We start from the raw sequence: 14,546 nt of genomic DNA on the forward strand, positions 1-14,546 counted from the left end.
AGTATAACTCATATTTTTGGATTAAAGATATAAATTCGGTTGAACGAAAATACTTTCTGCGGATTTTTTTTGAGGAAAAAGATAAAAGGCACTACGAGGTAAATCTTTTTGATGCATTGCATTCTATCTATCGAGTTTTTTTATGAACCTTTATTGCGTTGTCAAAAATATTTAAATATTTTTGACGCAAAGGCAAAGCGTCTCTCCGTTATTTCATGTTTAATGCAACTGAATGCAACAACATTTCAAATGTTTCATATCATTTATTGAGTGTATTGCAGCTGTTTTTTTCAAAAACACAATGCAAAACTGTGGTTTAAAATTTACAGTAAACTATTATTTGTGGAAATGATTTCTACCAAGACATTATTTTTCACAGTGAGCTTTGGTAAAAATATTTAAATATTTGTAATACAATAATAAATATGCGTATTCATTATTGCATGTTTAAGGAAAGCATTTCCAATCACAACTTTTTTAAGTGTTTCATATTATTTATACAGTATATTTATACAATAATTTGACAAGCCTGGTCGGTAGGGCGCTGGGCCCATATCCAAGAGGTCGTGGGTTCGATCCTCGCCGGCCGAAGACTCCCCGTGTAGTAAATGGTGACTGATGCACGTTAAATCTGTCGAGTCTCAAAGTCCTCCATGTTCCCACAACAAATCAATACCTCTGGGGGTACTGATCCAGGAGTTTCCTTGTCTTCTGGATTGGTTCAAAATTACAAGGCTGCGGAGTTGAACGTAAGTAGTCGTAAACCCATGAAATTGGGTCATTTGTTCAACGACGGTTATAAAATAAAAATAAAATAAAATAATTTGACAACATCATTTAAGGCTTTAATTTATGGATATTATTTACAATTATTTACAGATATTATTTATACTATGTATTGAAATTATTTTTGTTTTTGAAAAGCTAAAATAAAACTTTTATTTATTATTTAGAGAAAACTATTTCTACTGAGCCATTATTTTTAATAGTGCTCTATCATGTTAGTAAAATTATTTATATATTTGTAAAACAATAATAAATATGGGTCTCTATTTCATGTTTAAGGCAAGCATTTCTAGTCAAAATTTTTCAATTGTTTCATGTTAGTTATACAGTATATTCAAGCAATTTATTAAAACATAATATAAATCTTTAATTTACAGATACTATTTACAATTTTTTACGGATGTTATTACAGTTGGAGATAATTATTTACAGTGTATTGAAAGTATTTTTTTAAAAAAAAAACAATTTAAAGTAATGATGAATTGTTAAAATTACTACTACTAGGCCATTGTATTTAATAATGCTCTCTCATGTAGGCAAAAATATTTGAATATTTTTTACACAATAATAAATGTGCATCTCCGTCATTTTATGTTTACGACAAACATTTATGGCCTCAAATTTTCCAATATTTCATATAATTTAGACTGAATATTGATCAAAAATTTTATTTTAACAAAAAAAGTCGTCGTTAGAAATTGTTTATTTAAAAAAATATCTTTTAACTTAAAATGTGAAAACCTATTTAACATTAATACAAATTTGAACCTTTTTATTCATTATATTTATAATTTATATATTTATTATTTTTACTTTCAATTAAATTTTAAATAAATAATGAAATACATTAAAGATATTGCTTCTTAATATAGCAGATTTTGTGTGCCTATCTTTAATCTCTGTCAACATTACTTTCAAATTAAGTAAACAATAGAAGATATTAAAAGATATAACAGTTTTATTAAAAAAAATCATTTAATATTTCAAACTAATTTTTTACGCAGAAAGTATTTGATTTTTAAATACGATTTTACGCAAGTAACTTTAATCTTGTCGCAAGATTTGGAATACAGAAGAATAAAACTAAAGTTCTCCCTTTCTAACTCAATTACTTAATTGCTTTCAGCCTAACTGTTTATTTTAACTAAAGAAATCTTTTTTTATTTGAAAAGATTATTCTAATGTTATTTCATCTTATGAATTTGCTTTAAAAAGAATGATTTTTTTAATAGTTTTGTTTCGTTGCTGCGAATTCTTTTCCGTTTAAATTTATTGTGACGTCTATCTATCTATCTATCTATCTATATATATATATATATATATATATATATATATATATATATATATATATATATATATATATATATATATATATATATATATATATATATATATATAAAAGAGAGAGAGAGATATTCTCGCTGGTTGTGCTGGGTAGTATGATTAATTATATTTTGTTAATTGTTGTTTTGGTTGTTATAGCAGAACATTCGACTATTCAACAGCTAATAATTTTAAGAAACTTAAAAGTGCGTATTTTGCAATTTATTCATAGTTCTATGCAATTTTGCAATTTATTCATTTATTCATAGTTCTATGCAATTAGTTTTTCAAAATTATATTAAAGTTGATTTTTCTTATTTTTCTTCTTTGATTTTTCATTTTATCATAATAAAGTTACTACACATGTTAATATTCGTAGTAGTCTTAACAATATATATTACCCTATAAGTTCAACTCTAGATTATAGTAATTATATTGTGAGCTAATAACAATATTTTAAACTAAAATTGTGTTGAGTTTTCTGTTGACGATAGCTTAACTAGGAAATGTCTATAATTTAAATAGGAAATATCTCGATATCTTCTGAAAACACCTAGCGAAAGAAAAATTCCGAGCAAAGGAAAACTGGTAGTTTTTTAAATCCTGAAAATTTTCTTCTGAAATATATTGATAAAAACTACATTTATTTCTACATGCTTTTATTGATAAAAACTACACCTTAATGAATTACTATATCTAAATCAAATCATAACACTATACATTAAATATATTTAAAATTTCTGAACACTAAAATGCTGTTTACTGCATATTTAACTCGTTTACTCTCATATGTATAACTCTATACTCAAGGTCCTCTAGAATTTTCAAAGAAACCGCTGGATTTATACTTTGAAGATATTCTACGAAACAAAAAGCAATGACTAAAAATGTGATGAAATATTTTTCTACTCTCCTCTGCTCTAAAGCTGGATAAAAAAAAATCATATAACACATATTTTTGTAATTTTTTTCTCCGTCCAAAATCAGCCAGCCCCAAGAGTGGCACAAGTTTTATTCGCACTGACACGTTTATGAAGAGAAATTGCTGTAAAGTTCGCCAAGAAAAGCGCCTAATTCTAACATACGGCTTTCTTAAAGCCAAGACGGTGGGGGGTTATTTACTCACCTATATGCATTTTAACATCTTTTTCTCAGACCACCGACTTTTTCAAAAAAGACCAACCTCCCCGAATTTCTTCTTTATTACTTTCAAAGGAGGGTAAGAATTTCTATTACCCTTAATTTCTTTTTTTTTTCTTAGAATGGATGGGAGGTTTAGGTTTTGTTTTTTCAGCTTCATACTTTCAGTCACATGTTGTTCCCAGAATAGATCTTTTGATTTATTAACTTTTACTTGTAAGATGTTATTGAAAGGTTTTAGTTAAGGAAATGGAATATTTTTTGGGAATAAAAAAAAAATTCGTATAAATAACTTTCAATTTATTAATATAACATTTTTATTTATAAATGAAATAATTGGTTTATGAAATTTATTTATAAATTAAATTATATTTGAAATTAATAATGCCCTTATTTTTTATTATTCAGAAATAAATAATGCCCCAATTGTTTGATTTAAAAATTGATGAAATTCCAATTTTCAAAAAATATTTAAAAATATTTAAAATCGTCTATAATTTACTTCTTTACATTCTCAGTTTCTCGTTTTGAGAAGGAAAATCCTTTTTTACGAAATAATATATAGGCTCTATATTGTTAAAAGTTCCGGATCAAATTACGGTTAAAAATACCGGTACTCAGAGTGGCGATACATTTCACTTTAAAATCCATTTTTACCGGAACATGTTAAGGAACCAAAAATCTGATAAATCGTAGTTTTTCCAGTAATAATTACCGTGAAATCAGTGACATACTCTAATTAAATAAATATTATTGAAAAAGTTTAAGAAAGTATTTTATGGTAGAAAATATATCTTACGTGAAATGGATATTACGGATGATGCTCTCAAAGTGCCGGTACTAAACTGTAATTTGATATAATTTTTTTTACCGTGCTGCATATATTTCTAATTAAAGGGAAAAAGAGAAAAATATGACCAGAATTTCAAATGATACTGTCCATGTCTGTTTTGCTCTTTTTACAATATTTTCATGTTAAATTCAATTCTTAATAATTTTTTGCAATGAGGTACTTACTTAAAAATTGATTAAGATTAAAAAATTATCATCAATTTTGCAAAAATACCCATATAAGTGTAAAAAATATAAACTCAAAACTTTTAAAAGACAATTTTCAGTCGAGACAACGCTACGTTAAAAGAGCATGGATATAAAAATAAAGGAGGACACTTCGCGAATTTTTTGTAACTTCTTTCCAGTGAAAAATTCATTTAAAACTTGTTTCAGATTAAAACGTTAGGTTCAAATTTTTCAAATATATCCATAGTTGGGAAGAAATAAATTTGGAACTTTTTAAGGAGCATTTGTTTAGTTCAAATCAAGCTTCTTAAAGAGCCATGATACGTCATCTCTACTAACAACTAATTAGTGGAGTTGAACTCTTATCTATACTGAGGATTTGGCTCGTAGCTCTCATCCTATAGCTGAGAGGCCATCTATCCGAAGTGGGGTGAAGTACTCACCCCATAGCAGTATAGTAAGAGATGTCATCAACCTTAAAATTGAGGTGTAGCACTCATTTTTCCCCTACTTCTGTCAAACAATCTCATAAAATAAAATAGCATTAAACGAAATTTTCGTTAAACTATTAAATTAAGTGTTGGTCTGCGTTTATCCTATAAGTTTTTTTAAGCTGCTGATGTCAAACAATCTCATTAAATCAACTGATACTAAGCGAAATTGTTATTCCAGCACAAAATCAAAGTTAGACTCCGTTTAACAATTTCTTTAATACCAAGCCCGCCAACCCATCTCGGAAAATCAAATGGTATTAAGCAAAGATTTTTATTCAATCATTAAAGCAAAAGCAAGTCTACATTTATCTAATAAGTCTTTAAAGTTATCTGTACCCAACATTCTCAGTGCTAGTTATGAGATGAAAAAATCCCTTTTCAAGAAACAAGAAATTGGCCCCCAGCACAGCCGTAGTTAAAGAGAAAAAGTTCCCCCAGAATTTCAAGAGATACTGTCCTCGTCGCTTTTTGCTTCTTTCTCAATTTTTCATCTTAAATTGCATCGTTACTTATAAAGATCGATTTCAAAAGTACATGAGACGCCTACAGGTCTTTCATTCGGTTGCAATTTTGATGGCCTAGTATTTTCCAGAGAAATTTCGTCTTTACCTCTTTTTCCTACGGCGTTTAGTCACTCGAAGGTATATAAGAAGATTCTTGCGAAATTTGTTTTGTGTTTGTTTAGCTTCTGTACGCTATATCGCTTCCATTCTCGACATAAATCGACATAGCGACTTTTCGAGAGATACTTCTTTTAATGTCGATGCAAGGTTTTGACATTTCTGTGCTGAGAGAAATGTTGCATTTCTAGAAAATTGACTTTGAAGTAGGAAAAGGGTTGGGATACGTAGCCTGGTAACGATGTATTTTTCACTAAATATCGCGATTTATCATGTTCATAGAATAGAAATTATTTGGACTTTGAATATATTATTGCAATAAATAGAATGTTCATATGTAAAATATAAAATGGGTTTTTATTGACCTTACACTGGTATATTTAATATATCCTATTGCACACGGTGATTAAATATGCTTCGATTCTTTTTATCTTTGCTACATAGCGAAAATGTTTTAGATTTTGTTTGAAATTTTGGAATATGTTTCATAGTTCAATTCAATACAACCTTAATAAGATGCGAATTTCTAAATCTAGTTGGAATCCTCGATATATGGCGAAATACGCAAGAAAATGAATTAACAATAAGGGTCCAAACTTTTGACCCCTCTCCTGACCAAACTGTTGGGAACATATTTCCGAAATTGCGATTACACCTTATATTTTGAGGGGCAAATACACCACCAAATAAAAAAAGAGCATATTTATTCTCCTTTTCTGTCTGATTTCGTAAATTAAAATATCATCTGCACTAAGATATAGTCCTTATACATGAAAATCTGATCAAAACATCAAAAGTTAGTTCAAGAAGCAAGTTTTTTTCGCACACTGCATGTTGTTATACACTGCATGTGCAAGGTCTATTGTATTTAAAGAATCTGATATAAGATTCTCTAAATGAGTGATATGATGATAAAATAATCTGTTAGCCATATTTAAGGAATCTGATATTCAAACATAAATAATTTTGTATTATTTTTTATATATTTTTTTCAGTTTTAAAGTAAAAATTCGCAATTACAATTGAATAAAAGCGCTTTAATAAGAATTAGCGTTATACTATTTTAATAATCTTGGAAATGTTACTAAGAACGTATCCTGAGCAAAAATTAACATTCTAAAAAATCAACAAGCTATATTCATAATCCTTTACTATTAGTATTTTCGTTTAATACTTCGCAATTTTAACAGAAAAAAGACAAAACTTTTAAAGAGAAATTTTATAAGCTATTGGCCTTTTCCATCATTAATATTATTACAATTATCATCATTATATCACTCTTTAATAACATTTATTTGTCTGCAATGAAAAGATTGCATTTTAATAACAGTTAACATTATTTGTTTAATTTTAGAAACATTATTTAAAACATATACTTGACAAATTTAACTTTGTAAAAGCTACTCTCTTTTCCTGATAATATTTCAGTTACTTCTTTATAATACTTTAAAACATCTTTCTGAGCAGAAAATTTCCAAATCATAAAGCAAATGCATCTCAGTAATATAGAGTCTTTTCAAATCTCTATTCATCATAAATTATCCTTCTACAAATCTTCTAGCTATCACTCTGTGCCTAATTTCTGGAAATTGCCTTTTCTTAAAATGGGTGACGCTCTTCTCAAAGTGGAAGTCGTAGTAAATGGAGCGGTTACCGTCGGTGAATGTAGACTTTACATCCTGCTACACAGTAATTAGAAGCAACCAATTACACCTGATTCCGCCAGATGGCGATTTTTACCTACCCATGACTTGGTTCTCTGTCGTAGCAATTAACCTTAATTTCATTATACTGCGTCCATGTAACCGTATCTTTTCAGAATGAAAAGTGTTCATTTTATATAAAAGATACATTTTACTTTGAGACAATGGAAGTAATGGTTGAACAACATAGTAACCCTAACAGAAATTAACAGTTTGTTTGGAACGCTACAATTTATAATTTTATGTGCAATATGTTCATGATTTTAAGTAATTCCTCCATAACATACAATGAGCAACAAATAAAAATGATCGGATCTTCACCTTCTTGGACTCAATCTTAATAATTCGGGGTGGTGAGCTCAAATATGCTAATTAATCATATGCAGACGATTTTTTAAGTTACAAAATTGACACAAAAACGTTTTATATCTGAATAAGCATACCATTTTTTCGAAGAATTGGGATTTTGATCCCCAAAATATAGGGAGTAGCCGCAATCTGGGAACATAGGGTACCAGAACTTTTCACGGGAGAGCGATCCAAAGATTAAACCACTTTGAAAAAAATGTTTTTTTAAAATTCGATTTCTCAGAACAATTTCACCATTTTTGCTCAAACTTTGTATTTTGCTACGCAAAGTTGCGTTCTTTAAAATTATGTTTTGAATTTAAAATTTTTTGTGATAAATTAATAAAAAATAATAACTACTTAATAAAAACTATTTTTTTCTTGGAATTATCTTTAGACAAAAAAATTTTATAATTGTCTTCAAAAATTTTTAATTCGCTTAAAAAGTTCCTGAAATAAGGCGAAATACACAAAATGTAAAATTAACATTCAGTGGATTAAGCTTTGAATTACTTTCCTGGCCAAATTAATGGGAACTAATTTCCCAGATAGCGGCTACCCCCTATATCTTTTAGGTCAGAAATCCAAATCCATAAAAAAAAGGCATGTTCATACAGAGAAAGTACAGTTCTAGTCTGATTTCGTAGCTTAAAATATCAACTGCACTAATTAATTAGCATATTTGAGGATACCATGAAGTCCCAGAACGTGAAGATCCGATCGTTAGATCAAAAGCTATTCAGGGTGGTCTGTTTATTTTTGAGCTTACTGTACGAATTATCAAAACTATGTACTATAGGAGAAAAGAATTTCCCCCTCTCTGCAGCAACTCATGAATTCGGCACATATTGAAAATAAGAATAAAAATATTTAAATTAAAAATGTTCGTTTTTGACCGAAATAAGCATTCATTGGAATCAGTATGCACCGCTTTATTACCACGTATATCTTTTTAATCAATTTAACAAATGAAAATTTTTTTCAACATTATGAATTATGTTTTGAAATTTATATAGTTCAAAAAATTCTACTTCGATTTTAAGCAGAAAAAAAAACATGGAAATTTTTCTCCCTGTTGCGATTTGTCATGATAGCAGCTATTACAATCTCCGAAAAATTTTATGATTTTAAAACTCATTATCGTTATTCAATTGAGTCAGCCCTCACGTTTTTATTATCTCGCATATTTACCTACCAATTAATCAAAGTAGGGGAGAGTGGGGCCAATTGTAACATTTTTTACGTAACTATTTTTAACTAACGAAAAATCCAATATATTATTAGTATTAATTGACAGACGAGTAAAGTAGACTATCCTCTATTAGAAAAAAAAATAAATACCTTATTTTAAATGTATTACCTTATTTTATATTAGTTATTAACAATTTTTGACAGTTGTGTACTTGTTACAATTGTCCCCAATTGTAACAGTTCATAAATTCAACTGAAACATGGTTAATTATACATATTATCATAGTTGTGATACATTTTTTTATTGATCAAAATAGTAGTGATATTTTAGGAATTTGGTAAAACTAATAATGAGCAAAGACCTAAAGGGTTAAACTTTCAACTTTAAGGGGTTAAAAATTTTAATTTATGCTGTGAAAGGTGACAAATAAAATAATGCACATGCAACATAATATAAATGATATAGGAAACTGTTGGTGGTTCTTAAAGAGTTAAGTAATGGTTTGTAAACATAAGATTATTTATTTTCAGCTGTTACAATCGTCCCTTTACTTATTGTTACAATCGTCCCCCAGACGCCATTTCAGCTTCATTTGTTAAAAACAATGCTAGTTAATTAACAAAACTAATTTTTTTTATTGAAATGTTAATTAAGGTATCCACTTACATATTCGGTTAATGATTTTTATTTGTTTAAACAAAATTACTTTGTTACAATATAATATTCTAATACCAAAAAAAGTACTTACGTAGCGTGAAAATATCTTTTGTAATGTAACTCTTTCAAAAGTACATAAAAATGGTTGCCAGCAGGGTTGTACATGTAGATTTATTAAATACACCTTGTGCGCCACCTAGGAACCAAATCTAGACCCCGACACTCGAACTTCTTGCTCTGTTACAATCGTACCCCGTTACAATTGACCCCACTCTTCCCTACTACATATTTTTTTAAACAAATACATATTAGTATTGGTGATGAGCCAGAAAGCTTGTAACTTTCCTGCTTGTTGAGATTAGCAAAATTTTGCATAACAAAATATCTGCACATTTTATTGTGATTTTTTAGGGTTGTGATCCTCATTTCATTGAGTCAGTACGCACATTATTACAATTAGGTAAATTTTCCTTCAGTTTTACAAATATCTAATTTATTTTTTAAACAATATGAATCTTTTTGTAATTTTTGTATTAGAAAATTATGTAACGTTTTCAGATTTTTGCAATTAATAGAAATGTTGCATAATTTAATTTCGGAAACATTTCAATGGATACTGCAATTTTAAAGCTGCAAAATATTAATCTACATTTTGTCAATCTGTGTGCGCATGTTATAATTGCTAAAGGAACAAGTGTATAAAAACAACAATTTAAGAATATTTCCTTACATTTATCAATTAGTATTTTCATTTTTAAATTCAGCATATAAAGTTCTGTTGTATTTTGCAGGTAAAATACCAAATTCGGAGGAATTCTTTTTATATGAATGGCATTTCAATGATACAATTAAATCCACTGATCTTTATACGACTTTTCCTTTTGCTGAAAGCCACATTCTTCTGAAACCAGGTTTCTTGTCAATTACAGTTTCAGTTCAAAGCAATGGTAAGTGCATATTTTATCTTAATAAACCAAATTATTTATACATTTTTAGAAGATGTGAAACTCGTTTTATTAACATATTGCCATTCTCAAAGAAATTTTGATGGACGTCAATTTGTTTTATGTTATGGTTTCATATTTTAATATATTTCAATAATATTTCTTTCACCCATTTCTTATTTGAAAAAACCTTATAGATAATGCTTTTTATCCATCCAGAAAAGGGTTCAAATTAAGCCACTCTCTTACTTTTTCAATTATCTTAAAACTTCTTTAAGACAGGTTTTTATTAGTTTTAAATGTTATAATTATTTAAACTGATTAGAATTTTTAAAATTAACGTACCAAACGTTTAACATGCAAACAAGAAATGCTAACTTAAAATGCTCAATACAAAATTTTTATCCCAAATCAATTCTGATGTCTTGATAAAAACGTAAAACGAAAATTATAAGTATTTTAATTTAAATGGGCTTATTTATTTATTTATTTATTTATTTATTTATTTATTTATTTATTTATTTATTGATGCACAAAATTTGAAGCTCCTAAATGGTTAGAAATAAAATGAAGTTTTAATCTCTACTCAAAATGAAATACAGATTTGTTAAAATTTCGTTACGTCATTAAAACCTAATGTTTTTTTTTCTCAATTACTTTTTTTTCATTTTCTTATTTATTTTCTGTTTATTTCATTTTTTTGATACAATTAAAGGTGATTTTAATGTGCACACAAAGTGAAATATAGCTTTCCTTGCATTTCGTGATTTTTATGTATCCTTAAAACCTAATGCCTTTATTTTTTTCTTTATTTTTTTTTCAATTATTTAATATTTTTAAGAGGTAAAAGTCTATTCTAAATTAGCATCCTAAGACCTTCGGAATTATTTTTGTCAGATATTTTACATAAATAGTTATTAAATATATGTTACTTTTAAATCATGAACTTCAAATCACAAACAAGCATTTAGTTCATCATGTAGCACTCTAACGTTTGCACTTATGTTTCACATTAAGAAAATTAATTTTTTGTTAAGTATAATTTTATATCTGGCAGTTCGTTATGTCTCTTTTTTAATAATTTTAAATTTTATTTTACAATATTTATCACTAGTGTGCAAAATATTGAGTACAAATTACATCAAATGCATTGCTGGGTTGGAAAAAAAATCTGACACTCAAAGCAAAAAGGCATTTTCAAAATTAATAAATATTTTTAGAGTTCCCTCCGTAATTAATTTATTGTGTTTAGATTTCCAAATATAATCCCAACATCAACTTCTTGTCTTTTCTAAAAATAAGCCTTCCTAGCTTACGAAAATGACAGGGAGATCCTGCATTTACATGTAGTTATTAATTAACCCGAGAAAATTGTTTTATTTTAAAAGAAATCTTCGATCAAAATGATTTTTTATACATATTACTCTAAGATCTCCTCTTACCCAAATCCTGATTTAACTAATCTTTTCAATGTGCAGGAGAAGAGATTTATTTTTGAAAAGATAACCAGCACACTAGAGAAAGTCATAAAAAAAATCATGCCTGTCCAATACACCGTTAATTATTTAGTATAAATTATTCATTGGCTTTCCCTTTCCAGGAACAGTTATTTTTTTTTAAGCATTCTTAAAGAATCGGGTATAATCACAGGTTATTTGTCAGTCATTCTGCTCATAGCCTAATTGGAAAAGTAACGGAAAGGAGGGTGACCGTTATGGTGAGGATGGTTTGAAAGAGAAAAAAATAATATTCGCATAATCGACAGTAATTAACTTTTTTTTCATTGTAGTCAGTGCGTTGTGTGGGGTTTTTTTTTATAAAGTGAGGTTTGTGAGAGGTGTAATTATGAACTCCGCCTCTCTCGTGCCTGTACTATCACACAACTGCTGGATGATGAATGGAGAAAGAGGACACGCGAACGTGTACTGAAAAAACCCATTTTGTCCTTTCATCTGAGTTGCTTATGGGATCGTGGTTATTTTATACTTTAATTTTTTAAAAAAAAGATTTAAAGTTAAATTAAAACTATTTTTTTAGTCTTATAAAATTGCGTATCATTTTCTTAGTGGTATTTCAGTGAAATTGTTTCGTTATTTGACAGTTTGTATAAAAAAACATCCACAGCGAAGTTTTGCAGAAACATTTCGTTGAATAGTTTTAATAAAAACTTAAAAAATATTCCATGTAATTAATTTGTTGTGTTTAGATATCACTCATACAGAATAAGGTATTTTGTAATAACCTCCCTCATTATATATTTTCCGAATCCTTCTCAAAATGAAAGTAAAAAATGTATTCATATTGAGCGTCACAAGATAGTATTTTAGTGAGAAAAGAAGTTAAAACGATATTGCGATCCTAATGAATTACTACTAAGGAAGGTGGTTCCGTAAACCTCAAAACATGTTTGATTGCCGGGGGAGGCAGAGAGGAGTTAAAAAACTATTTTTATAAATACATCTAATTATGCAATCATATTATTTTTAAAAGTTTCATGTCACATTCTTCATTTATGAATTTCATTTATAAATAAAAAGTTATAAATTGTAAATTGAAATATTACGTATTTAGGTAAATTTTAATGATTTAATATTTTATTCTTTATCGGTATGCATACAAGTTAATTCGTGGAGACCTTTTATGGAAACATTTCGTTCGATATTTAATATACGAATATTTTTTTAAACAATTCCAAGTAATAAATTTGTTCCACTCATTTTTGTACAGTACAGAGTGCTTTGTCTGCCTACTCTAATTTTATAATTTACAAAAAAATGCACCACATTAGGATATGCAAGGTAATTATAAAAATAAATATAAAAGAGTAGTGTAAAAAGTAAAGGGGAATTGAAATGTTACGATTAACTACCGAGGAACGCTAGGACTAAAAACCTCAAAACCTGTTTGATTTCCGAAGGAAACAGAGAGGAGTTCAAAAATGATTCCTAGATAAACATCCAATTTTAATCAGGCAATTAAATAGTTTTGATGTTTTCCATGCTGCTTTCCTCACCTTTGATTCCACAAAATTTGCTATCGTTTTTGTTTTATCATTGTTTAAATATCAATTAGTGCCTTTTTAGGTGTGGTACTTCTATAATTTCATTATAGACAATGATTCATGAAATATACAGTAAGGGTGGTGATTACGGAACACAATGTATGAATAAAAATAAATTTTACTATTGTAATTCTAGCAGAAATTGTAGTCATAGAGTAGATTTAACATAAATCGTTCTCTGAACTATTTATATCATGTGTTTTTCAGAGACGTTTAATTAATAAACAGTTAAGTTACGAAAAAGGAACTGCCTAACAAAAACAATGTTTGCTAATTAATTTCTGCAAATAATGTAAGTCAGAAAATAAATATTATTTGTATTTGTGGTTATACAGAAAAAAATTCTGTTTGTTCGAAAGAAAGAAGTACTTTTTGTTTCTGATTTCATAATTTAATCTGTTGTTTGTATTTAATAGTTAGTATATGTTGGATGGACTTTTTAAACCATGAAGATTGCGTTTTAGTATGTTGTAAAATGCCGGTTATTTTTCACATATTCCGTCTTCTTAGTTGAAGTATTAAAGTTGATTGGAGAAATAAATTTTGCATTATTAATCAGACTTTTGCCTCGAATAAATTTTTTTTCATTCATTTTTTTCCTGAAAGAAAGTTTGAAATGTACTATCTCCCCTTACTTTTACTTTAAGCTGTCTTAGTTTCTTTTGTAGTTTTTGTGGTTTCTTTTTTTCCTTTCATTTTTGTTGGCAACTGCGTTTTATGTAGCTTTAACCCTATTTCTCTTTCAATCATTTGCATGCTATCGTTCTGAAGAGGAGCATCGTGTTTAAGCCCTCAAAACATATTGATCTTACATCTGTTTTAGGTTTGAAATAAAAGCTTTTTTGGGGGTATTTTCACTCCCTCTCAGAAATAAAACTCATTTTTGACGATTTTGTAATCTTGATCAGTGCTTCGTTAATTTTGATAATCATTTTGTTACGAAATCGCGTGATTGTAATGAAGCGTGAACTCTCAAATACATGACGAAAATGTTTCTTCAACTCGAAACCTCATCTTAGTGGTTGTTAATTAAAATAATGAAACTAGAATTAAGACTTAACATTTGAAAATAAAGTGATAAGTTAAACCAATCTACGGTATGGTGGTCAAGATCTCGTACCAGACGAGGTTCGAATCACTCTGCGGGCATGAGTGCAATTTATTTCCCTGTTTTATTTGTTCTTGTTGTATTGTGTCAGCTACATGGTGCCCATAACAAAGTGATTATTAGAAGAGTTATATACATTAGGCGTTACAA

General features: G+C 28.2%; 1 protein-coding gene across 1 annotated transcript in view; it reads left to right on the plus strand.

Moving 5' to 3' along the window:
• The window catches only part of LOC107437680 (uncharacterized), a 626,528-nt gene that overhangs the window by 427,316 nt on the left and 184,666 nt on the right, over nucleotides 1-14,546 (plus strand). Inside the window, exon 9 of the mRNA XM_087151873.1 lies at nucleotides 10,075-10,230. Within this exon, the coding sequence (XP_087007999.1) occupies nucleotides 10,075-10,230 (156 nt within the window). The remainder of the gene's footprint in view (nucleotides 1-10,074; nucleotides 10,231-14,546) is intronic.

This window comes from Parasteatoda tepidariorum, chromosome 9 (assembly GCF_982258835.1).
Source record: "Parasteatoda tepidariorum strain Cologne lab strain chromosome 9, Ptep-v5.0, whole genome shotgun sequence".
NCBI lineage: Eukaryota > Metazoa > Arthropoda > Arachnida > Araneae > Theridiidae > Parasteatoda > Parasteatoda tepidariorum.